Source organism: Colletes latitarsis, chromosome 1 (genome assembly GCF_051014445.1).
Source record: "Colletes latitarsis isolate SP2378_abdomen chromosome 1, iyColLati1, whole genome shotgun sequence".
Lineage (NCBI taxonomy): Eukaryota > Metazoa > Arthropoda > Insecta > Hymenoptera > Colletidae > Colletes > Colletes latitarsis.
In genome coordinates this window covers 40,010,924-40,038,460 of record NC_135134.1, presented here as the reverse complement: position 1 = coordinate 40,038,460, position 27,537 = coordinate 40,010,924, and the positions used below count along the sequence as shown (strand labels likewise).

Here is a 27,537-nt window from a genome sequence, read left to right as displayed (position 1 = left end):
CTCTAGAATATGCCATTAAAATTTTTCCCAGGGGTGGCCGAACACCCTATATCATGTCATAAGTATCAGAAGTGGTCAGCAGATGCACGCACAGACCATCAGAGGCGAGTAGAGGACAGCGAGAGGCAAGCAGATGCTAGCAGTAGCAAGTAGTAATCGTTATACGTTGTCAGAAGTATCAGGAGTGGTCATCAGTGGTCAGCAGAGGCCAGCAGAGACAAATAGTAGCCAGTAGTAATCGTTATACGTTGCCAGATATATCAGAAGTGGTCAGTAGTGGGCAGCAGAGGCCAGCAGAGGCAAGCAGTAGCAAGTAGTAATCTTTTTACGTTGTCAGAAGTATTAGGAGTGGTAAGCAGTGATCAGCAGAGTTCAGTAGTAGCAAGTAGAGGCTGACAGAGGCTGGCATCAGTCAGTAGTAATGGTTATACGTTGTCAGAAGTATCAGGAGTGGTCATCAGTGGTCAGCAGAGACCCGTAGGAAAATTCAAAAGTACATGCTACTTTATGATGGACTATACTGCTATCAACGACCAGAATGCCCAAGCTTGTCGAGAAGTAGTTCGTTTCGTACAGCGGTAGATGACGTGCCAAGTATAGTAGATCGAAAAATTGTTAGTTTCATTTAACTTTTTCATATGATTGCTATATACGTTACGAAAAGGCAAATGTGAGCCTTTCTCTCTCAACTCCCACGAGACGGTCCAAAATTCCTTCGGGCAGCTTCGGAGAATCGAGAAAGAGAGCATGTGTCAGTTTGCCTTTGTCGACTCTCCGAAACTCTACGAGCTCACGTACGCGTGATCCTCCGTCTGGCATCTCTGATAATCGCACGTTGGGTCGGTGGTCCAGTCTCTGGGGAGTAAATTACAGTGTAAAAATGACGTTGGCCGACAGGAACGGCCAACAAACGGACCTGGCGGCAGGAATGTCTCGATCGAGAGTCGACGGCGGGACGGCGTACCGAAGTCCGGTGCCATCTTTCGATCCGGCGTGGCCGAATAGTTGGCTTGCTCGCGGGCATGATGCGGAGCGGGCGAAAAAATTCGAGCAGAATGCCATGACCCAGCGCGGCATTTGCATCCCTAGGATCTAATGAATAGCGAGCATTACGTCCTATTTGGTCTCGTTGCGACCAGCCGTGACGATGCCAATGCGCATAGCATAGCTCTCGCGCTATTTGCAGTCTGCCCGGCCCCGGGGGTAGGGTGCACAATGGACGCCGACGCCTGGCGTCGGTATGTGCTCAATGGAGGCTTACCCCTCTTCTAAGGACGTCTCTCGTACGATTTACCTACTAAACGTCAACCCGGACGAGCGGCGTTCGCTCGACGGATTCACGGGACGAGCAGACGTTGGCGGGAGCCGGAGGGTGGTAAAATCCCTCGGATTATCCGCGCCGTTCACAGTCGGACATCCAGGCGTTTCGTCCATAGGCATTTCGTTGTCGACGGTCTTATTGGATCTATCATATTTTGGAGTTCGATCCAGGGATGTTCGATTAGCGCAAAAATTAAGGAAACGTAATAGTTACTCGTATTTCTACCCTATACAAGGTGTTCGGTCACCTATGAGAAAAATTTTAATGAGAGATTTTACAGGCCAAAATAAGACGAAAATCAAGAATAACAATTTCTTGATTGAGGCTTCGTTAAAAAGTTATTAACGTTTATAGTTCCGCTTGTAGAACTGCAATCTGCGAACAGCTGCGTGACCTGCCTCAACCTATCGCGCGCACGTAGCTGTTCGCAGATTGCCGTTCTACAGGCGGAACTTTAAACATTAATAATTCTTAAACGAAGCCTCAATCAACAAATTGGTTTTCTTGAGTTTCGTTTTATTTTGGTCTATAGAATCTCCCATTAAAATTTTTCCCAATACCTTGTATGGTGATTCACTATAAAAGAAAACAAACTTGTTTTTCTTATGAACTCTTTTCAATTTATTACGGTTATTCGACACGTGTAGTTAATCAAAGTTCGAACAAACTGTTTTTCACAATTTATTTCGTAATTTCGATTTATCGTACTTTCACTCGTATTCGTAGACTATAATGGTGATTCACTATAGATAGAAAAAAGTTTGTTTCCTATTAATTGAGTTTTTGAAACAGGACACAATATCTATTTGTTTCGTATGTATTAATAAAAATTAACGTGTGATTATATAATAATAATATGTATATAATGTAATAATAATATTCACTCACAATTAAACAAAATACATATACATTTTTTATTAAAGTTGATGAAAATATGGCTGGTTTGAACTCTGATAATTGGAAATATTACAAGGATCGATAATAATTGTGCATAATGTATAAACCATCGCATAAGCGTGTGAAAATTGCTAAGTGAAAGGACATTGCGTAATTTATCAAGATACGCGAAAGCAACGGTTCACATTCTACTCAAACCGTGACTATCTTAATCACCGTGCGTGTAAACACTGAATCATTACTAAAGTTTATCTCGCGTCCATTTATTAAGAGACATCTGGCAATCGATAGGCAACACCGTTCGAAAAACATTAGAAACATACAATTTGCATACTTCTGCTGACAATTTAGTTGCGAAATAAGATACACTATTGTGTTAAATATTAACAATGTGTTGTTTTGATCCAAACAGCCACTGAGTTTTCCTCCTTTTCTGTTTTTTAAATATTTTTACAACTAAGACAATTTTAATATAATATTCACTATATTAAAAAAAATGAATTCCCTGTTTTATTGTTATTTGCGTATATTAAATAGGCTTACGAATCTGTGACGTACAGACAGTGATGAAATTGACAGTTAAAAACCTGAATATTTCTCATAATGATACTATTATCAACCCTACGCAATTTAAAAAATTTTTTAAATATTTATACAAGAAAATAATTACAGAAATATAGTTATACGTAAGATACAGATACAGAAATACATAATTAATATACAATAAACGTTTATTTTGAATTTAAAATACTAAACAGAGTCGTGAAATAAATCAAAAAATGGACATAAATAAAGTAAAAGAATGCACGTATAATATTATGCTCGCAAAGTTTTGTTAAACTTTATCGAAAAAGTATACGTCGTTCGTCTGTATTTATAGTCGTTTATTAATTTGAATTCTTCGACGAAAAACTGAGGGAAGAAATGCTCTTTTTACAGTTGAACGTTCACCAAAGATCGCTAGAGGCGGCTGGTCTTGAAATTTGCGGTGCCAGCGGAAGTGTTCCGCAAGGGCAGCCCAGTAGTGCGGGTTCCGTCGGTTCAGCGCCGAGTCCAGCATCACCGAGACCAACCCCTCAACCGCGACCACCCCTTGCAACAACCACTTCTCAACCCTCGAGGACGTTGGACGACGACAGATCGACGGACGGTGAGTCGATCAAGAATTTCCTAAAGTCTACGATTTTCAATATTACGCTGATATTCTGTATAAATAAACTGATAATTTATAGAAATAAATTTGCAAGGATAGTTAAAGGACAAAAGAATTTTGTACAGTATTAATTGTATAATGAGTCCAATTTCTTTTCTCTAATGTCGAGTTGTTTTGAACTATGATTTTAGCTTATTGGTAAAAACATACAATTATTTAATCTTAACGTATAAATATGAGTATTATTTTCAAGTAAATTACTTTAACACATTCACTGCCAGATCAAAATTCTATACTTTATTTCTCTCAACATCTCAGCTTGAGAATTAATTTCCTCTAACCATATTAAAATTCTATCGTTTATTTCATATGTCACCCATATATTCATGTGGCAGACGAGTTGTTAAAGATTAGCTATTACTGATACCCTAAATATTGTCTATTGAATTTATTAGGAATGTTATTACTGTGACAAATACTTTTGTCCTCAAAGCTATAGTCTAATTTTCAGAATTTCAATTTTTACAAATCGTAGACCTTTTACTTTTCTAATTACTTCGATTCAATGTTCGATAGATTTATTCTCAAGCAACTTTTTCAACGGTTCTTTGGAAATTTTATTTTTTATAATTATATAGTAGATGCTATAATACGTTTAATTTATAATTGTAGATTAATTCTATAATATTTATAATATTCACGATTTAAGCATGGAATATTTTTCCATTAATAAGGGTGTGTGTTTAGAAACTATTTATTTTTCTAAAAATTACTGGGACCCGACAAATTTTTCCTCGCTAATTTTCTCGTAGCCGTAGGCACTGGCACCGCCGCGGAGGACTCAGACGATGGCGAAAGCAGAGCGCAGTACGTGAACGCAAATTGTGTGGTCTTCACTCATTATCGAGGGGACGCCGCGTCCGAAGTGGAGGAACACTTTCAGAGGGCGTTAGCTCACGACAAACTGAAAGGTGAGTTTACTAGATTCAATCGAAACACACGAAATTTTGAAAAAAGGACATTAGTCTTTAAGGCTAAAAAATCTAAAAAATATAGCACAAAAAGAAAGGATCTTCAGATTTTCATTAAAACTAGTATATTTGTGTCTTTGGGGGGGGGGGGGGGGGGGTCACTGATTATGTATCTCAAGATAAAATTTAAAAACTAAAAATGGCGAATCCAATATAATTAATTTCAATGCTGGAAAGTTATTAGAATTCCAAGAGAATTAGTTAAAAAACAATTTCTAGGACTGTTGATTGGGAATTTGGTATGAGAATTCTGAAATTTAAACTGGCAACTCCAATATGGTGGATTTGTATTATATTAAAAAGTTATTAGATTTGTAAAAAATGTTGAATATAAGATGTCTTCTCAATGAACCAGGAAGACCCAAAAAGTGAACTAAAAATTTCAAAAAATGTAGTAATAACTAGCTTGATTATTACCACTTTTTAAATCCATCTACTAATAGATTATACAATAATTAGATATAACAAGTGATTGATGGCTTAAAATAATTTTCATTTCATCACAATAGTAATTCAATCGACTGCATTGAAAAGACAGTCCAGTTCTCATTGAAGGAATTTAAATTTAAAAAGTGTACAAGTTGATGATATGGACACAATGTTCATATAACAAGTGGAATGATTGAATTGTGCAATTAAACAATAATAAAAATCGAAAATAGCAAAACTTAACTATTCTTCTTCATAAAACCTTGACGAACCACGTTTGAACAAATAAAATCAACTTTTTAAACCAAATATCATTCTTTGGTTTTTTTCTTGGGGGGAGGATTTCTCTTTGAGAAATTTTTAAAAACCACCGACAGTAAACAAATAATCACTCGACGATGAAATCGTACGCACAGGGGGCACTTCGATCAGCGAAAATAAAATTCCGGTTCCGAGTTCGTGCCAATTACGATTTTGGTTCGATGGTTCCGACGTCATCGAAGCACGCGCGTCGAAGATTGGACAGCCAGAGCCGGGTACCGGGACTAATGCATCAAAGGGCGGCGATTTAAGCGTATCCACCGCGGATGCAACGCGGAGCAAGCCGGAGACCGATAATAAAGTGCGCCATTAGCTCGCGACAACGCTAACAAGCCTCGTAACAATTGTACCGTCGTCGTACTTGGGAGACCTAAAACCCTCGCTGTCGGCCGGTGGAAGGAGACGAAGAAGAAGGAGTGGAAGTCGGGCGAGAATACGAGAGGCGGGAGTGGAATTGGGTGGAAAAAAATAAGAGATGGGGCCGAGGGTATATAGAATAAATTGAACGGGGTAAAGGAGAGGCGAAAGAGGAGCAAGAAGAACTTGAGCTAAGGAAACCAGCTACAAGATGCTTCGAGGGTTGAAGGAACGAACAAAGATGGATGACATAGGGTGCAAAACGTAGATGCAAACTACCTGGGTTGATAGAAATCATGAAAGACGTGAGAAATCTTGATGAAAATATGGAGGAAGACACGCAACTTTTTAATCGTTAATATTATTATTTCTAATGTTTTCAATCGTATAACTGGTCAGTTTCACGAAGAAACCCTGTCATTTTAAGCGCAGAAAGTATAGGAAGAGGTTATACAATTTGAAGTATACAATCAATCGCTTAGGAAATTGTTGCTAGCATAAATTAAATTAATTGTAGACCCACAGGTATATTTTAGCAATGCGTTAAATGTAATCTTCCCGATCTCTTTTTTAAGTCCTCTGCAGAAAACATACAATTTAGGGTGAGCAAAGTCGTGATAGAAAAGTGACTGTAAAATGGGTTTCTTGACTGATACATTTAATCAAATAATCCTTATGCAACTGCCTCAATTATATATTTCACGTTGTTATAATAGTTACAGGGTGTACGAAAATATGTGGTCCTTTGAGAGTTAAAAAACTTTGAATTTAAAGTTCATTTTGCAGTAGATAGTTTTTTGAAACAAATGTCTACCAATCTTGATATATCAATTGTAAAATATCTAATCATAAATTTTTTGCAAGAGAACTATATGTAATTCTTACTTTTTAACGAATTTCTGTATATCAAATTAAGTGTTTGAAATATTGAAGTGAATGATAAATTATTACATTCAATAATTCTCGAGATACTTAATATTGAACTTTAAGCTACAAGTAATTCCAACTATGACTCCTATTTATAACTTAAAATGCAATAATCTTGTTTGAGACTTTTTCCCAGGTATAATCTTGTTCTTAATTATATCAGCATTCTATTTCTCACAATTAAGTTATGGAGTTAATAATTTCGTCAGTATTCTGTTTAATTAGCGCTGTCATTGATATTAATACAGCTTGGAAAATATTTGACGTAATAACGTACATTACCTTTTTTACAATGAAATGCAAGCTATAAATATTGCACAGTACGCGTTGTGGACATAAATTGTAGAAAATATAGTCCATAAATGTAACAGAAACCTATTCGAGAAACAAACGTAAAAGTTTCGTCAGACGGCATTCCCACATGACGAAGCATGAAGTTGAATAAATATGGCGTTTATTAGGTGCTCATGGTGTTTGCAATTCTTATGTGTTCAGTTCCTTCGGAGCACCAGTCAAATTTACGTATTAATTACAACAGTCTTGATTGAATGCGATACTGACGCAAGAATTAATTTTTTTAACTCAAGTATAAGAAATCGAATCCTGACACAATAAAGAAAAACAAAAGCGTCAAGAAGAAGGATCTGAAGGCAGTTTCCAATTTCGCCAAAAAGAATATCCACTTAATGGACAAGTGTCTTTCGTTTAAAATTGTTCAATGCAAAAATGAAAAGTGTAGTTTTGTGGAGATGTAAAACAAAGGTTATATAATTTTAGTGAGAAGTTAGACAAAATTATTTGGGAAAATGTAATTCTCAGTTTTCTTAGCTCCTAAGATTATGCTACTTGACACCATTAGACTATTCGTGTGAGGCCATGTTAGATTTCTTATTTATTCCAGCAAACTACAAACTGTTGATATCAGAACAATCCTCTTCCATGATATTGTTGAAGTATATATTCTATTTCAAAGTAAAACAAGGGGTAGATTTAATTTCGATTCAAAGTTCCCTCGCTTTTATTGGAAACCCCTCTATGAATAAACAACGAGGCGAACCATTGTTTGGGCCGGGAATATCGACGAAAGTGGTACCAAAAAAGGAAACTGGCGTCCGAATGCCTGTATTAGAATCGAAAAGAATACTACGAAGCAATGATATCGAGAGTTGAACAAGAAGAAACATTCATAACCGCCAGATAAGGAGTTGAATGGAGGCGATATGCGGCGTCGGGAGGAATCATCCCGCAGATGGCCCGCTCGGAGCGTCGTTCCCGAGAGAAAGAGCCCGCTAACGAGAAAGGGCAGAAGAGGGTAGGGGGTTGTCGAGGCACGAGCGAGTTTGGCAAGCGATCGGCGTAGCAGCCCGTCTATATCGGTATCGTTTAAGGCCGCATTTATCTCGCGGCGGTGCTCAGGATCAGTTCACTAGCCTGCTTAGAATTCAAGACAACACGACCTAATTGTTATGTGCTGTGCGCGTCTCCCCCCTCGCGTACCACCGTCAGCCCTCCTGGGCGTCCTCTTCATCCCCCCGCCGGGCGTTTCATCGCGCGGGACCAAGCTTTCTCGGGCGTAGGTAAGGTAAATTAAGAGCTTCTGCTGCTCTCGGGATGCTACGAGATGCACGCTGACTCAGGGAGACCAGAAGAAACACGAACGACGGGGAGGGCGTGGAGGAAAGGGGAGCTGGGGACGAAACGAAGAGACACTGCCCGGAGACAGTTTTAGCCACGGTATGCCGGCTAACATACGTACAAGGAGTGAACGTCTCTGCGGGTGAACATGTTCACCGCTAGAACAAAGACACCCTCCGCGGGGATCGAGGAACGAGCGATAAGAGGGGTTGGGAATTGTTTCAACCTCAGCCGCGCCGCGTCTTTACCACTCCAAAACGCTATGTCCAACCGTTAGGGACGAATCAAATTTTTAACCACTTTTATTTATTTATCTTCTTTTACTATTTATAACTCTGTGCTGCATTTCTTCTAATTTTTTAATGGAATTGAATCGTCCACTTTGTCGAACAAGGGCGTAGAATGTTGACTATATCCGGTTCAACGAAAACTGGCAGGAAATATAAATGGAGAGGGTCGTGTGATCGACGCTGCGTCAGATGATTGGCTGCTGAAGTCGCTGCTCAGAGACGCTTTTTAGCAGAGATGATTTAATTGCAAGTTACAAATTATATTGCAGCAAATAATACAATGTTCAGATTTGCGGATGTAAAAAATTTATTTCATGAGTCAATGAAACATGTTGTTAGAAGTATTGAACACAAATCTTGGCAATTTGACCATTATATTGTCATTGACTGAATCATTTATAATTAATTTAAAATCTGTCAGGTCAAACACAGAATCAACATAAATTGTTGACGGTAATAAATAGATAAATTAAATGTTGGTATATAGTTTTCCATACCTTAATGTGTATTTTCATTTCTCTCGTTATTTACATTATTATGTAATAATATTAATAATATCATATTAATATTAAGGATGAGTACTTTTTGTTCAAAAAATTAGCTTCTTTCCTGCCAATTCTCATTGAACAGGGTATAGAAAGGGGCAACAGTGCTAGACTAAAACTTAATGAAATTTACAATAATCGACATAGGGTACTCTCTTTCTTTCTCTTCCAGTCATTTATTCCCAAAGAAAACTGAATTTTAACTGGAGAACACACTAAACGAATAAGAGAATTTGCCATCAATATTCTGATTAATTTTTTTAATTGTTTCCCATTGTGAAGGTCTGCTACAACTGTCTGACCGGCCAGCGTGAGAAGAACTCATTCTGAAGTAGTTGTTCTTGGTCCCACAGTGTACACGAAAGGAATCTTGTTGCTATGTACGCGTTACGCTTTGGCAGTGTCACTCCTGGTTGACCGGTTTCCACTCGTTACTTTCACACTTCAAATTATCGTAATATATCCACTTATCATCACCTGTGACAATTCCCGCTGCAAGAAACTTCTTCGAGCAATTAAAGGACAGATGCAGAGCCGGTTGCCAATCGCTTAGAAAGTTCGTGTTGGGGAGCCATTTTTCTTTTCCTTGGATCTTTTTTGCATAACTTTCAAAGAAATTGCAGGTTGATTAACCCTCTGGGTATTTTGCAAGCTTATGAAAGTTGTTTACACAGTGTCTTCATAGAACCTTCAAACTTGTGGTAGCTTGCTGTTGTAGGAAGAGATTTGCTGGAATATTCAATGATCAGTCGAGTACTTGTGAGGGAGGCAAGTTGAGCGTAGCCCTCTGGCGGCGAATCTGAGAAGTATCGCTACAAACACTTTTAGTGGTCCAAAGATCACTTATTGTTTAGCTAGAAATTACCATCTTTAACTATTCATTTTGAGAACTCAGCGACATTTAGTTTATTTATAACTAATGCTCTATTATATTACACTTCAATATTATCATTTGCTACCTTCATATAAATACCAAATACTTGGCTTTTCTACCGATTCCATTTTCTCAGTAAATTACCTTCAAACAGATAACCGTAACTCCAAGATAACCTTGTAACACAGGTGTACAGCATGTCCCCAGCCACGAAGAACAACGAGAACACTTTACCCTACCGACCAAGCATTCGCTTTAAACAATTAGTTGCTATCTAATCGAGTAGCAAGAGCAACCGAAAGGACTTAGTAGACGTATGACTCCACCGTAAAGAATCCCCGCACGATCATCGAAATGGAACGCTTATCAAACAGAAACTGGACGCTAAACATAATTTCAACGGTAGATCAAAGAACTCCCCGAGCACCTAGATCGACGATACGCAAATCCCTTAATCACGAGGTACTCTCCTCCGGAGTTATCAATTACCCGAGCCTCGTGTAAACTGGCTAAAGACGTTATTAGCCTCGTCTGCTCGCTGCCGATAATATATTTCACCGACTAATGAGTTAAAAGAAGCCACGGTGGTTCGCGTGTTAGGACAAAGAGGCAACGGACACAAATATCTGTCCCTCTGCGGACGGGGAGAACCTGAGAGATTAATCCAGCAACCTTTGCATTAAATTTGAAAAACTTTGGATTGGATGAATATTTTTTAACGCATTACTCGAATCCATTTTATTTATTGAATTTAAAGAAATGAAACGATAAGTGTTTATCGATAGATTAATTTCCGAATTAAAAAAAAGATTTCTCTTGTATTTGATTTATAATATTTAACTCGTCAGTCAGACTTAGTACCTATTGATAATATATATACAAATAAAATTTTCGATTACTTCAATAAGAGTCAACAAATAGAAACAAACCGTTTGTCACTCCACTGTTTTAAATACCACAACAATCGTAACCTTTTCGAAATTAAACCCGAGATTAATTATAACAATTTCCACGAAAGAAGTTTATTAAAAAATTGTTTGCCCAAACGTAGAAACCAGTCGGAATAATGTACAACGTCCAGACAGCCTGGACATGAAACCCAAAATGGTTAAACGGTCCTGCGTCTGGGTTTCGTAACGCACGAAAATGTAATTTCGCGTGGAAATTGGTGGCGGGTTGCTTCCCCTAGGGAACGACTTCTTGCGACGGGAGAAATTGCATCTCGTCGTTTGCTACCAACCGGTACCAGAAGCGGCTGCCGTGAGTTAAAAGGACGGGATCCGGCCGTACGATACGGGCGAACGATAAAACGTTATACCAGCGAATGCTCGCCGATACGAACGCACGAGCAACGCAACACGATCATCCTGATTTCTTGCGAACGTCGCCAGCGGATGATCAGGATCTAACCCAGACCTGACTTTAATTCCGTTGCGTTTGAGTCACGCGTTCGTCCAGGTTCGCCACGCGAAAAATTGCATCGGTATCCATTTACAATAGGAAACTATTTATAATAGGAAAAATATTTTTCGATAAGTTTCTAAAATAGTATTTCGTTTTATTTTCGTTTATTTTCATTTTTAAAAAGTAGAATGTTTGGAAATTATTGTATTCGTTAGGTTTTCAATGTGGAGATTACGGTGGATACCTGGAAACTTAAATAAACTGAGTAGTAATACTTAATTTTTGCCTACAATATTGGAATTAAAATATCTGCTACACTAATGGTACTTTCCGTAAAACAATTCCTAGCATACAGCTTAATATAAATGCTATAATATCGATAAAAACATACACTGTATTAAGCTTTAGAAAAACACCGTTGATATTTGTATGAAATCATTTTGTCTGGAACACTTTTCAATAATATTAACAATTTCGAAAACATTCGAAGGAATATAAATGGGTCATACTGTACTTTTCTGCAATTAGACATAAACAAATACTATTTTTTCATACAATTTATATCTTTTTATTATTATTAAAGAAGACTTAAATACGGTAACTGAAAGCTATGATAAGGACAGGCATCGACAAATTGTGACGAAACTTCCTGTGCTCACCATCAGAGGACTAGGCTCAAAGCTCTCTTGCAAGTACTCAACCTATTCCTATATTGTACACATTCCTTGACTGGCATTAAATGTCGCGGCGTCTGAAGCAGGACGAACGATACTTACTTCTTCTCTTTTCTTCTGCTATTTTATTTACTTCCATAACAGCAAAGAAAATTAAATGGAGAATTTATTTCAATCGAACGAAGCATTAAAGTAAATCTTGAATTTAGGAAATCCAAAAAGATGGACTATTTGGTAACGTATGTCCCCTAATAAGGAATCCTCTTAAGTAAATCTTCAATTTCAATAAATCAATTTCAATAATCCAAAAAATATAGATTGTTTGATTGTTTGGTAAATTTTGAGTTTCAAGCAATCCCATAAAATAGATTGTGTTTCGTATGTACCACCCTCCCCCTCCCCAAGAATGAAAGTCCTCTTTTAGTTATTTCCTAATCTAGAAAAAAGTTGTCGCGACGCGCGCCAACACTCGCGATCAGTCACTGTGACGACCATCACGATCTAAAAAATTGCTCGCGTTTATCAGCGCGCATACTTCCGTTCAAAGGGTTAATTTGGAACGTCCGGACCTTGAATGGCGAGGAACAGAGCTTATCGTGGCGGGGTACTCGCGCGTCGCTCTGGTGAGAATACGACGTCAGAACGGCGGTAACGTTGAGTTCGGGAAATTGAGCGCGTCGTTCCAGTCGGTGGCGTCAAATTAACGCCCCGTTCGCCAGGCACCGCGGCGCAACAGGGACGCAATTACTTGACATGGCCCTTACACGACGTCGTGGCGTCTTCAAAGGCTCTGCCGCAAGATTAGTCGCGATACCGTGTCTTCGGCCCGCGATCGTGCTTTTTCAACGCGATACCTCGAAGTACGAATCGCACGGATGAAAATGGCCGTCTTATCTATAAACATGACGCAACTTATTGCACCCTAATGCAAACTACCACGATTTGGTGATCGATACATTCGACAACATCGTTTGATCAAATTGTACGATTACTACAAGTTTGATGGTTTGCCAAAGAAAAGTCAAATACGTTGGCGAAAATTCTATGATAGGTGATAAAGAAAAATGTCTTAGCCTTTTACATCGAGTAATATAAATGTGAAATATTAGATAACACAGTTGTTTAACACAAGAAATCTGATATTGTGAAACACCATCTGCAATAACGAATGGATTTCATAACAGTTTTTTAAAAATTAAATTTAGATTCCAGTGGAGAATATTCTCTAACTTTTTATGGAACAAAAGAATCCTTGTGACAAGTAGTAACCGATGCAAATACGTTTGTGTACCAACCCCCTATAAGATTACATCACTTTAAGCGTTCCTTTGGAATGCTTAGTAATCTTGGCATCTCAAGCCGGGACTGTAATCTCTGCGTGAGACCGTGTACTCGTACTTGTGACACATGGTTCAGGGGACCCCAGACTGGGAACCGATACATGCGATGTATGAGACCTTGGAGTCTCAATACGACACTGAACTCGTGAGAAACGATACTGGCGTTGCTATATTAATCGATCCAGGTCTCCTGAGATTTGCTACCAACAATCATGGATAGCACACGAAGCGACTCTAAATTCGCAGGTCATTATAGTTGAACTATTGAACAAAGTACCAAGTATTCCTGTACTTTCTTGAGCGGTCCAAAAGGTCAAGAGTCTCAAGACTATTGCTCGTTGCCTATGGATGTCCATCTCAATATTAATTTTCAGTGAAATTGTCGACTCGAAGCAATCACCTTGTGGCTACTCATCGTCGGTAGTGTATCGAGAATTTACCAAAACTGATCACGTGTACAGGTTGATGCTCTGTTGAGACTTTCCTTATACGCCTCCGTTTTGATAGTGTCAGAAAAATAGAAATATATAAATGCCCGAAGCAGGCCATGTGTTTCTTCTTGGCGCGTTTCCCCTGTTAAAGGAGGATTGGTCAGGGTACTTGGTGGGAGAAGGGCCGTAGTGCCAAGGGTACCCTCACGACCCTGGCTTCTGTCAGGGTACAGAAATTGGCTCTTACTGTGACTAGTCGCGAAATACAGAGTTTTAGAACGTCCACTACGTGTCAATTTTATTCAAAACGCCCAACCGGTATCCTGAGCGAAATCTCATTTTTCTTACAATAGGAAGACACCGTTTACTATTCGTCGGTCGTGAATCATAGGCGACCATCGACGTGTCAGAATTTACAAATCGAAAATAGACCGGAACGCGCCATTAGTTCCCGCAACGATCTCAATCCTTGTCTAGGGGCGTCGTTTTCTTTTGCGACGACCGCCTCTGTGCGACTCGCAATCAGAATAACGAGCCATCCGGTCGCACCGCCACATCAATCTGCTCTGGGTTACGTTTTGACGAATCGCGGCACCGCGACGCGCGACGTCTTTATAGAGGCACCTTCTGGCGGCGCGCCAACGCCACGCGTCGACGCCGAGCAGCACGACAGTCGCGAGAAACTCATTCAGCCCGTGTCAGCCGATTATTTTCCGCCGGCTTTAGAAATGAAACACTGCGACCGTGTCCCAACGGAAGATTTACCGACTACATTTGTATCAGGCTATCGCGCGCTAGGTCGAGCGATCGATGTCCCTGGATCCGAACGGGGATGAATCATTCCGCGGACTGGACTGGAAAAATGAATAAGCTCACTCGTTGCTGAAGACAACCTTACCATACGCATTTATTTCTGTTGTGACTTGGTGAAAACTACCGATCTAAGAACACCTTTACATGTATTGTCGTTTTCTACTATTTGCGGATGACGTTAAAATATTTTTTAATATTAAGTCCTCTGATGATGTAATCAGACTGCAGCAAGATGTTACAAATCTCAACAACTGGTGGGAGACTAATCATTTGAATATACAGAAATGTAGAATTCGGCGTTTTCATCGTAAGAAAACCCTCGTTATATACCGTTACTCAATTAATGGTATTTTTTTAGAAGATGCCACCAGCATAAGAGATCTTGGAGTTATATTCACTATTAATATGGAGACATTAATACAGAGAAAAAGTCGTTCAATATGGTTTCCTTGTGTACGAATACACATTTCACTTCTAAGGATTACGTTTTCAGTTGTTGCTGCTATTATTGTATGTTGCATTGATGCACATGCTTGTATTTTAATTCTTAAATCATTTGTATCTATGGAAGGTACATCCCAAACAAACCTTGAAGGTCATTATATAGTACATGAATGAACTCGTCTTTCATTGACACATACTTTCATGACATGAAAAATTTCGGGGAAACATTTCAGGCCACACAAAAATGATTGCAATTGACCCCTGCAACTGAAAACAATTTTTTTAGAACGATTTGAAATTTTTTAATTTTGTCGAAAAATTTCACACCTCGAATTTTTTTTCTAGACAACGGGTAGGATTTCGGGGGTATATCTATTGACTAAAAATGATTGTAATTGACCCCCGTAACCGAAAATAATTTTTTTAGAACGATTAAAAAAATTTTTTTTTCGCTGAAAAATTTAGGCACCTACCCCCTGTCGATTTTTCTTAAAAATTCGTTTTTCATTTTTAGTAATTTTATTTGACGCCGTACAGAAATGTTGTCTAATACTTTTTTGTTGGTGCCCATGAGCACTACTTCAGAAAAAAGTTTCATTGAAATATATTCACTATTGTAGGAGTTATGGCTGTTTGAAAATTGGACCAATTTTATAGGGTTTTCCTCATTTTGCGAGGTCAAGGATCAACTTTTCGATTATTTTTGGAATTTCTACATATTGTACACTAAAATACGCGTTGTTTGCTTTTTTAAACATTAAAATCGTCCAATCCGTTCAGGAGTTATGACGTTTTAAAGATAAGCACGAAATTTTGGAGTGACATTTCTGGCCAGAAATTATATTGTCGGAAAGGAATTTTTTTCTCGAAAATGCCTAGGAATTCGAGGGTATGTCTATTGACAAAAAATGATTGTAATTGGCCCCTGCAATCAAAAATAATTTTTTTAGAACGATTTGAAATTGTTTAATTTCGACGAAAAGTTTGTCCACTTACTGAATTTTTTTCTCGAAAGTGGATAGGATTTCGGGGGTATGCCTATTGATCAAAAATGATTGTAATTGACTCCCGCAATCAAAAATAATTTTTTCAGAATTATTTGAAATTTTTTAATTTAATTTTTTAATAACTTTTTAAACCAGCCTCAATCAAGACATTGATATTCTTGATTTTCGTTTTATTTTGGCCTCTAGAATCAGCCATTAAAATTTTTCCCAGGGTGGCCGAACACCCCGTATAATTAGAACTTGTTTAGATTGAAAATGATAAAAATCGATGAGGAGTCCCCCACTCCGAATAATTACTGTTATTTTCTAAATGTTTTATATTGTAACAATATAAACGGAACAGTTAAATAGCTCATCAAAGGCTATATTTGAGGATCGTCAAAAATAAAAGTAGCTATAAAAGGCCGATCAAAATTCAAAGTTGGAGCCGTTTCTCGTGAATTTGGCGGTCTGGACAACCCTTTCGGGTTCCGTCAGCGGTCCGGGTCCGCGTTCGCGTAGAATTGAATCCTACCTTTCCTCGGTTCTCCCCCTGGCCGCCCCACCAGCGGGGCCGCGGCATCGGCACAGTAGAAAGCCGACCGTGGACGCTCGACACTCTGTTTCTTTAATTGCGTTAATAAATAAAGGACAGTCGGCCGAGGCCAGTGAGCCAGGGCCAGGGAGACAAAAGGGGGATAGAGAGAAGAAAGAGGAAAGGGAGGCGGCAGCCAAGAAAGAGGAAGACGGACCCAGGGGGTTGGAGGAAGGGCGAAGGACGCGAAACGATGGAGGAAAGTGTGTGGAGGCTGGTTCCGGCCGCTATCTCGCATCTCCCTCCCTCTCCATCCCTCACCAACCCCACCCAACGTAAGCAAATCGCAATATTTAACGCGATAGTTAGTCAATCTTTCTTGATACGTGTGTAGGAGGATGATGCCGCGCCGCTCGGCCAATCTGCGGCCAGTTGCTCGGCCCAACATCAACGAGAAAGTATATTTTACACGTTTGTCAGGAACGAGGACCCCTTCCTCCTTCCATTCGGCATTCCTCGCGTGGGAAACAATGCAGCCCCATGGCTTCTTTATGCTCAAAGTGTCGCGGGTCAGTTGTTACCGAGACGACCCGATACCCAATCGGATTACAGTATCGTCTCCGGGGCCCGTTGGGGACTCGAAGATTGCGGCTCGATTCGAATTTTTCGATCTCCCGCGCGCGCGCGGAAATAAGACGAGAGAGTTCCTTGTTCGAGTATTAAGGCGTTATCTGGGATAATGGCGGTGGTTTGGGACAAGGGGACGCACGTTAACGGATTATAACGTTTGTTACTGTTAATTGTTTAGTAAAATTCCATCGTTTTTTATAGGAGATATTTTTCGTGCAATATTTTTGAACAGTTTTGACACAATGGACGGATGTAAGAAATTCTTATTTTTCGAATAGAAATTTTTGTATATCGATAATAATGCAGTGTAATTGAAGAGATACAATTAAATCTTGATTAGTGGATGTGTAAGGGGAAATTAAGAATATTTCGAGTTACAGAGGTTTTGATTTGAAGTTACGTTAATAGCAGCATATACCTTTGATAACACTATCTTTGTACCCAAATATATGTAATTTTGTTTATATTTTTGTTTGTTTTAATACAAAACAGATAATGAGAGTATTATTAGACATTTGCATCGAAGAAAAATGGAATATATAATTTGTGAACGATTAAAAAATATGAGTCTCACTGTCGATTCAATAGATATTAAGACATATGTCTTAAATAAAGACACACTATATTGACACAATTTCCAGTATCGTCTAGTGACTTCTAAAAGATGTTAAATCGCTCGTGAAAGATGCCCTACATACCAGCTATTTTGGTCTCAATCTTTAATCTGAACAATGTACACACAAGTGTCACTTGTAGCAAGTAATGTGTAAAAAGACTTAAAACGTATTATCGATAAAATATTTCTATATTATGTAACATAATTCTCAGGTATTGCCACTACTGTGCATTTCTTAACTCTTTGAGGCCACACGATTTTAATGGAAAACCCCCAAGTTGCACAGAATGTTTTTTATTATAAAAAAGTGGGAGAAAACGTTCATTTCAGTTATTTAATATAAAATATATATAAACTTTTCGTGGTGGGTTAAATAATATAACACCATGCATGAAAAGCTGAGCAAAAGGTGGGACAGTTTTTAAACTACCAAATCTCAAGAAATTAAAAACTTAATCTTTTTCAAATTTACAATCTTAAAATTGACATTCCCCTTTCTTTTATGGATAAAAAGTGATTCTTTACCTAATCCTCACCTAATCTCAAAGAAATAAAAAGGCATTATATGATCTTCTTCAAATTTACAATTTCAAAATTGACATTCCCCTTTTTTTCTATGGATAAAAAGTGACTATAGATTAAAAGTGATTAATTTGGTCTGAACAACCCCTAGATTAACTCTGTATAACTTAAGCCTTCCCGATACAGCAGATACTAGATCACTAGAAAAAAAAAATTATCATCATCGAACGACACGATACCCGTTTCAAATGCTGAAAATTTCATTCTAATCAAGAAAGACTCTCTCAAATAAGTGTTATACGATCCAACTTTTTCAAATTTACAATTCTCCTTTCTTTCTCCGGATAAAAAGTGACTTTTTACAATTGTTTATTTAATTTTTGCATTAAAAGATTAATCTGGATCGAACAACCCCTCGATCAGGTGTCTGTAATGTAAGCCTCCTCGATGCAGCAGATACAAGATCGCTGCGAGAAAAGAAAAATTATCGTCAAACGTCATCAAACGAAACGACACCGGTAACGTTGAATAATAGCAGGCCGCAGAGTCGGGATAAATTAGTAGACGACACGTTTTCCATGGGATAGTTAAGAGCAGCCCAGTCGGAGATGAAATCGAGGAAGAGCGAGAGTAGGAATTAGAAGTATAAATCGTCGGCTGGTTCGACCTCGTTGGTTCAACCTTCGAATATGTGTTTGGATTGGCCAAAGGAGATTCGAGGGAGAAAAAGGAATCCCGGGACCAAGGACTCCGGAGACTCGCGGGAGGATACACGACAAGCTTCTGGCTTTGGAGTGGTCGCTTGTAAAACAACAGAGCGGTACCTTTCTGTCGCGCGGTTCGATCCCGTGGGATCCGGCTACTCGTTTATCGTGAGCCCTCGAAAGAATCGTGTGCTGGCCCGTGGGAAACGATACAAATATTTTAATAAACATTCCTCGTTCGCCGAAACGTCTAGCACTCGATGGAAATTGCTTACATCGATCGGTCTGTCGATCTACGAAAGGTCTGAGGCAATCGATCGTAGGTACTCCTCGTTGAAACCTTTTAATCTACTGCTACTTTACACTTGTTCGTTCGTAAACGGGACGAAACTCGCAGTACAGCAATGTTATATAATTAAATCGGTGTTCAATCGAACTAGAAATGAAAACAATGCTCTGAGACTAGATTGACAAATTTTATTACGAAAAGGGAAGGACACGAACTGTTCAACTTTGATTTTAGTGTGCTTTTGCAGTATAATGTTAGAGTGATCCCTTTTGACGTATACAAAATATTAGGTGTAGATATTTAATAGTTTTTGAAATATAAATAATTAATGTGAGACAGTTATAATTTCCGTATAATTCCATCTATTCACAAGATTATGTCAGTTCAGAAATTTTTGACACAAATTGCTTGAAAATGTCAAGACACTAACAGAAGATTCATTATTGTCATTAGATTCTGGCAAAGGTAGTATTGTAACATAAATAAACTCCTACTTGGTACATATTTTCTTCCAATACAAAAATACAATCCTCAATATTTGGGGATGCTTCTGTTTTCGTGTCATCAATTGGGTCAAATGTTGAGTACGCGAAGACACGATTAAAAACACAGAAATGCCCTTAACTGTTTGAAGTCGTAAATAATATCCTTTCCATACATTCTTTGAAAGTGATTGCAAAAAGTATTTATCACAATTCAGTTTTACTGTATTAAATAATTGGATATTACGATTTCTTTTTTCTAGAAAATATCTCTCCCATGTCCATGAGGAACTTCCCCGCTTCCTTCTGGAACAGCCAGCATCCTGGCGAGGTCTACGAGTATCCAACGGATCCATGGCATCCACATTATCCACAGTATCACCACAGGTGAGCCTACCTAAGATTCCTTATCTTGTCCTTAAGATATGTTTCTACGTTAAGAAAAATCAGTACCTAACAATTTGTAATTATTCTATTTAAAAACGTGACGATCCGCAGTCCCAAAGTCAACGTTAGATTCTATTCATGAAAAATTAACCGTTTTCTGCAAAAAATTCTCTGAATAATAACGACAAAATTGCAATTTTTGAGTTGTGTCATTTTCTAGAGTTGAGTAAATTCACGATTAACGAATAAAATTGTTAGAGTCGTTCTAAAACTAGATTCTAACTTGCCTGAATGTCAGTTTAAAACATTTATTTATAGATTCCAATTCATGGATGTATTTACAAATGAAACATAAATGGAAGTTTAAATTTTAAATTTAAGATTTAAAATTTAAGATTTAAAATTTATGTTTAAAATTTGCTCGACTCTAATTTCAATTCCCGTCCATAAGTCACTTAACGAACGTACAACAAAAAGGAATTAATACTGTGAAGCGAAATTAAAATGAAATTATCACTTATTTATTCGTTACAAAGTATAACTCATTTTGTATGTCATGGATTTTAACAAAATGTTAGCAAATAATTCAAAATTTTCATGAGTTCAAATTAATGGTAGAATTCTATCAACAATTATTTTTCATTACTTCTCAGTATTTTTTTCATTAATACCATTCCAATCTTTCTGTAATATTCTGTAATAGTCTACAAATCTATTAAACAGTATTAAAATATAAGATGTTTCCTGTAGTCCTGTTTCTCAAGATGATCGTCTTATGTCTTAATACGGTTATGATTCTTAAAATGATCACAGTCGTGATTATTAAAACTTAGGATATAAGATGCTCATCTTAGGAATCACGACTGTATTGAGATATAAAATGTTCATTTTAAGAATCATGCCTGTATTGAGATATAAGATGATCATCTTAAGTTGATCTATAAGAGTTGACGACGAGTATAGCCTCATCATTGCTAAACATGGTCTCAAAAATTTGCAACTAGTCAAATTCAAGGGGTTAATTAGCATTTTCCAAGACGAAGGAGCGAAATATCCGGTGACTTATGGACGCTAACATAATCTCTAGACTTCGCGACGAGGAGAATCTTTCGGAAAAATCGTGTGTCGTGCTCTCATTTAAAATTCAATCGGTGTCGCGACTCCGTAGTCCGTGGTTCGCGCGTGACGAGCGAAACCAGGGCTTGATTAATCGTCGGAATCGTCGCGAGCGTCGTTCGTTCAATTAACGGACGATAATGCGGCCAATGTTTCACGCATTCCAAAAATCCACCTCCGGCAGGCGCGACACGGTCATTACGCGATAGCCTGCCGGGATAAACCGTCAGAAATGAATGTCGGGGCGCGTACGAGACGAGAAACGAGCAACAGAAGGAATGAGAGAGAGAGAGGGTGAAGAGACGTCTGTGAAAAAGGAAGGAAAGAATGAGAGAAAAATCACGTGAAACGGAGAAAAAGAAAGGATCCACACGAGCGCTAGAACGAGAAAGACGCATTAAAGGACCGTGGTACGAAAGGTGGGAAGAAGAGGGAACGACGAAGAGAAAACGAGACGTGAAAAATACAGAAAACCGTCGGGAGCAGGTACCCCTGTGCTCCGGAGAGATCTTTAGCGCTGATCTTGCGTCGGTCGCCGTATAAATTACCAGTCTGTCACCGTTCTTGAGAAGAGGCACGATATCGAGAATTCTTTCCCTCCTTCTCTCTCTCTCTCTCTCTTTCGCGCGCGCCACCCTTTTTCTCTTCTCATTTCCCCCACCCCGTAACCCTTTTTCGGTCCTTTCTTTTCCTTCACGCGGTCCCCGTTTGTTTGTTTCCTTCTTTTCTTTCCCCCCCGTTAGCCCCTCACCTTACCCCCCTTGGTCGTTTTGGTTTGTTTCCCGTTGTTCCTGGTTCTCGCGATCGAGCATCGAAGTTAAGAGGCAAACGGTTTCCACGGTTTGTTCCAGGGCTGTGCACGAGTATCACCACCATAATATGGCGGCCGTGACGAGTTACGGCGGTCTGTTGTTGGGTGGTGCACGAGGACTCGGTCACCATACGTCCCACCATGCGGCGCACCACGCGCACGCCGCGGCCTCCTACAAGGACTGGACGTCGGCGACGCCGTCGCAGTCGCTCGTCGACGCTTCCTCCGCACCCCCTTACCCGCACGGCCCATACGCGCCCCTCTCTGGTGAGTAAAATAACGAGGGTTACGTTTAACCTTTCGTGGGACGGCATTTTTTTCAATGAAACGTTGTAGATCTCGTTCCGAAACCTTGTACACGCGACCGCGACCATAAAGTTTCCGGAATAATTCACTACGAAATTTTATCTGGAGAATTAAACAGGTGTAAAGCCTTCCAAGTAATACCCTCGTGTCTGTACACGCGACGGATCCATCGATCACGTTTCTCAAACTCGTTTTTTGGTATTTCGTCTATCAGGTGGGGGGAGGGGGGGGGGGCTGACGAGGGACACGAAGTGTTCGACCTGGATTTTAATGTGCTTTTGCAAAATGGTGGTACAAAGGCTCTCTTTGATGTATGCAAAATGTTAGATGTAGATATTCGATAGTTTTTAAGATATAAATAATTAAAGTTGCATACATAAAATTAAATATATAAAATAAATGTTTAATCAGTGAACTTGTACTTATATATTTTTATACATAACGACAAATGACAAGCATCATACGTGCTACTAGAAACGTTAAAAAGACAAATGTGCAATATTACAAATTTATTAAGGAAGGATACGAACTGTTCGACTTCAATTTTTATGTGCTTTTACAGAATGGTCGTAGAGTCACTTCTTTTGACGTATATCAAATATTAGGTGTAGATATTCAATAGTTTTTAAGATATAACTAATTAAAGTTACATGTCTACAGTGTATTTAATCTTTTCATAAAAAAAAAAATCCTGTATTAAGATATATTATAATAGCTAATTTTGCAGTATCCTATATTTGTCTGCTTAAGGTTTCTAGTGTGGTTTGTCATGTAAAAAGAAAATATTATAAAATTATACAATTTGCAATCGTATAAAACAAATATATTCAGTACACATCTACCTGTACGATAATATGTAGCTTCAATTATTTATATTTTAAAAATTGTTGAGTATCTACACCTAATATTTTACATATACCAAAAGGAATCACTCTACTATTATTCTTCGAAAGTATATTAAAATTGGAGTCGAACAATTGGTGTCCCTTTTGAGTGTGTTTTTTGAAACATTGGAGCAAGGCTTAACAGGGCTGAATTAACCAATAAGTCAAAACAACGTAAAACAAATGACAATCATAAAAATTTGAGATCACATATGCTTCTTCACACTATATTATAAAGGACGCCACGACGAATTCTGCCACAATCTCTTCAAGGATACTCACACATAAGTGTACGCTCAGTGATTAAATTATTTTAAATATTACATCACAATTTCAATGATATATCATGGCAACATTGTCATAAAATTAATGGTCGGTGAATATCAGTTTGCATTTTCGTTTATTAGGAACAAAATAATTTGCTCCTGAAGATGTTAGATGTTCCTAAGAAACGAAAATGCAAACTGATATTCACCGACCATTAATTTTATGACAATGTTGGCATGACATGTCGTTGAAATTATGATATAATATTTAAATGATTAACTATTTATATCTTGAAAAGTATTAAGTATCTACGCCTAGTATTTCACATATACCAAAAGGAATCACTCTACTATTATTCTACAAAAGTATGTTAAAATTGAAGTCGAACAGTTAGTGTCCCTTCCTTGTCAGTGTCTTTTTTGAAACATTGGAGCAAGGCTTAGTAGGGCTGAATTAACCAATACATTAAAACAGTGTAAAATCGATGGCAATAATAAAAATTTAGAAGATAGTTTGCTTCATAGAAAAAGAAAAGATCCCTTGATTTTTGACGCCATGATGAACTGTGCCATTCTAATTACTTATATCTTGAAAAGTAGTGAATATCTACACTTAATATTTTATATACACCAAAAGGGATCGCTCAAATATAATTCTCCAAAAGCACATTAAAATTGGAGTCGATCAGTTGGTGTCCCCACCTTGTGAGTGTGTCTTTTGAAACATTGGAGCAAGGCTTAACAGGGCTGAATTAACCAATACATCAAAACAGTGTAAATAGATGGCAATAATACAAATTTAGAAGACAATTTGCTTCATAGAAAAACGGAGGTCTTAAATTTTGACGTCACTTTAATCATTTATATCTTGAACAATATTAAGTATCTATGCCTAACATTTTATATACGCCAAAAGTGATCATTTAATATAATTCCACAAAGTGGAAGTTAAAATCGGAGTCGAACAGTTGGTGTCCCTCCCTTGCATTTATTTCTGGATCACCCTGTATAATTCGGCGGTGGAGGTTGCGGGGGTTAAAGAGGCAGCGCGGCCCTTTTTGCAAAGACGTGTCCCGAGCACCTCCGTCGAACGGAGCGAAATGTTTTACGGCCGAGCCGCGGCTTTTTGTCGTCGGCATCGATGATTTCGGTGGGAGAACAACGAAGAAACGGGGTCCCGAACGTGGCAGCGCTATATCGGCCCGCGGCCCCCATTAAGCTCTTATTAATTGCGAGCATCTGAGGGGCCGACCGACCTTTCTTGCGCTACCTGCGCGCCATTCTGCCTCCACTCGTTCCGCCGCCCGATACAAACGCCGCCCGAACGCTCCTCCTCGGCCTTCCAACTTTGATGTCGAGTCGATCCTCCTGACGAGATTTATCATGTAAATCACGGATAAAAACCACGCGCACCCCGCGCTGCAAACCCGGGATACGCTGGTTGCACGTCTATCGATTCATCGATCGTCGTTCGAACGCACGGAGGGCTGGCTTTCGAGAAGATAGGCGAATCTGTTAGCCAAAAGATAATAACTCCGAGGGGGGTATAATATTTGGTGTACGCTGAGTTTCTTTTTTTATATGTTGGAAATTGTACGATACCTTTTATTTATATTGTTTCGTTTGAATGGAAAGATCCTAGTGGTTGCAAAAAAAATATTATAAAATTTTATTTATATTACATAAATGTGAACGTGAACTATTTTTCACAAATTTTCGTTGCCTTTTTCCACCCCTCTGGTGAAAGATGAAAGTCCTTATTTTCGAAATTATGGATTTTCGAAATCGTGAGTCAGAAAGCTTTTGTTGTATAGAATGAAATAAATGAAAGACTGATAGGAAATATTTAATAATAAAAGGACAATTTTAATATTTTTTAAAATGACATCACAAAATTGCACTTGAATGAACATTTCTATTAAAATGAATTCTTGGATTGTAAAGGGTTAAGAACGTTCTTAAAGTACTACAAAATGACGGAACTACAAAACATTCTTGTGTCAAAGATATAAAAATCATATATCGAATCGACTTTACATATTTTGAAAAAAAGAATGTAACCAATAATCCTAATTTGTATTTTTTGTAATATAATTGCATTGCTTGATTCTTGTCAAAAGTTTGATTCATTATTCAAGAATGAGGCAAAATTTAACAGTGCAAATGAAAAATAATCGTAGTTGACAATTCAGTGTAATAATAATTAAAATAAATTTTCCACACTGCTCAAAGATAAAAAATAATATTATAAATATTAAAATTAACAACATACTAAATACTCTCGACTAAACCATAAATCCACAAAAAACAAATGTTATGTATCCGTTTATACGCATCTCAGAAAAGTGACTTTCTTTCCAAAAAATATTTCCCGCCAAAAATGCATATAAAATTCCTCCCAAAAATCAAATTTCATTCTCAGCGATAAAACTCACCCTTTCGCCAGAATGTTTCGATACAAGGCGAAATCAGAATTTAAGCTGCTAATCGATATTTGCGTACAAAATTCTTGGAATTGAATAGACTTGCGACGACAATTCGCGCGGTGGAATAAATATCGCGTCGCGCGATTCGCCTGCACGTTCGAACGCAAATGCAGCGCGCGCGACTTGCAACGCAGGGTGCAGCTGCAGCGTGCCGTGAAAACACCACGCCCATCGTGATTGCGGAGACCACTCCCATCTGTCTGCACGTCGCTGCAACCAACACGCCTTCCGTTTTACCTTGGGACGGTCCCGCGCGTTTCCACGCGTCACGTCCGTGACTTTGACGCAACGTTCCGCCGCGTTCAACAACTTCCGCGTCTTTCCTTCGGATTCATTTTTATCCTTGGCTTTCCCAGCCCAAGAACTTCCATTCCCATCGAAGCTCGATTGCGTCGCGACGTCATCTATCAACGATTTTCTATCGTTGTCTCGTTAATCGTTAATCGTTAATCGTTAGTCGTTCATTCGTAAATCGTGTATATACATATGTAATGTCGATAAGGTAGGATCCATGTATAATATATACGCGTGACATCTATTGTCTCAATATTAAATTACTTTCTCCATATTATATTACAATCACATTAATGGCTTTTAAAGTATATAAACCGCGCTATGAAGGACTACAGAACAGTAAAAGCCATTAATGCGACTGTAATAATAGAAATACTTAAAAATCGAACACCTTTGTTCTATAAAATAAAAGATGAATACCAAATTAGCAAATCTATCGTTAAATAATGGTAACGGATGATCGATATAAGCACGATCTATGAATCAATGCGTACAGTTTAGTTACATTATAGGATAGGTCTAAACGATGATACCGAAAGATACAATCGTCGTATTGTTAATAATATGAGGGTTCATTTATGGGTACTGCTGTCAAATAGTTTGAATACAAACTTTATTCTAGGTTAATATAACATATATTATTACTTCCTACTAAATATTTTAGGTTATATAATAAGTCCTTTCTTTGTAGGAATATCGAACATAGTCACAAATGACGTTCGTTCCCGCGATTAGGAGTAACATAAAGAGTCTCCTATTATTTAATATTAATTTATTCTTCTGAACGAAAAATAATGCAATAAGGTCTACGCATAACTTCTAAATATGAAGAAGTTAGGTTATATATTAGGTTGAGGATATCAAATACAATTTTGTATAGAACTTATTTGATCAATGCGCCATTTTATTCTGTGATCCTCTGCCATCTTTTTGATAACTTAAATAGAATAATTTCGATGTTTTCGAGTGACTTTTTGCTGAGAGAATTTTTCATTGTACGAAATAAGAAGAAATCAAACGTATAAGTTATTCCTCTTTAAGAGTCATTTTCTTCAGCTAAATAAATCTCCATGCAGTGGCGTAGAAGAGGTACCAAGATTTCCCCAAGTTACAATTAAATGTTACATAAAATGTATTTCCCGTCATTCTTGATTTTCTCAAACCTTCAGTGTTCTATATACGTAGTGTCCAGAAAGCATAGAGTTCATTTCTGAGTTCTTGAGCGACTCTCGACGCTCAAGTGCACTACTGTCTTCACGCGTTCCTGCTTTTACGAGTTCATTACGTGTCTTCAACCCTATAGTAATACTCCACTGCACGCAGGTAAATCGTATACA

The 27,537-nt window shown here is 38.2% G+C and overlaps 1 protein-coding gene across 2 annotated transcripts in view; it reads left to right on the top strand.

Moving 5' to 3' along the window:
* The window catches only part of Vg (transcription factor vestigial), a 157,093-nt gene that overhangs the window by 111,537 nt on the left and 18,019 nt on the right, over nucleotides 1-27,537 (top strand). The window contains exons 2-5 of one of the 2 annotated variants that reach the window (XM_076783865.1): nucleotides 3,158-3,368; nucleotides 4,190-4,342; nucleotides 19,914-20,037; nucleotides 22,005-22,231. In XM_076783865.1, the coding sequence (XP_076639980.1) occupies nucleotides 3,158-3,368; nucleotides 4,190-4,342; nucleotides 19,914-20,037; nucleotides 22,005-22,231 (715 nt within the window). Of the gene's footprint in view, nucleotides 1-3,157; nucleotides 3,369-4,183; nucleotides 4,343-19,913; nucleotides 20,038-22,004; nucleotides 22,232-27,537 lie in introns of both variants that reach the window. The other variant, XM_076783856.1, reaches the window with a different exon arrangement.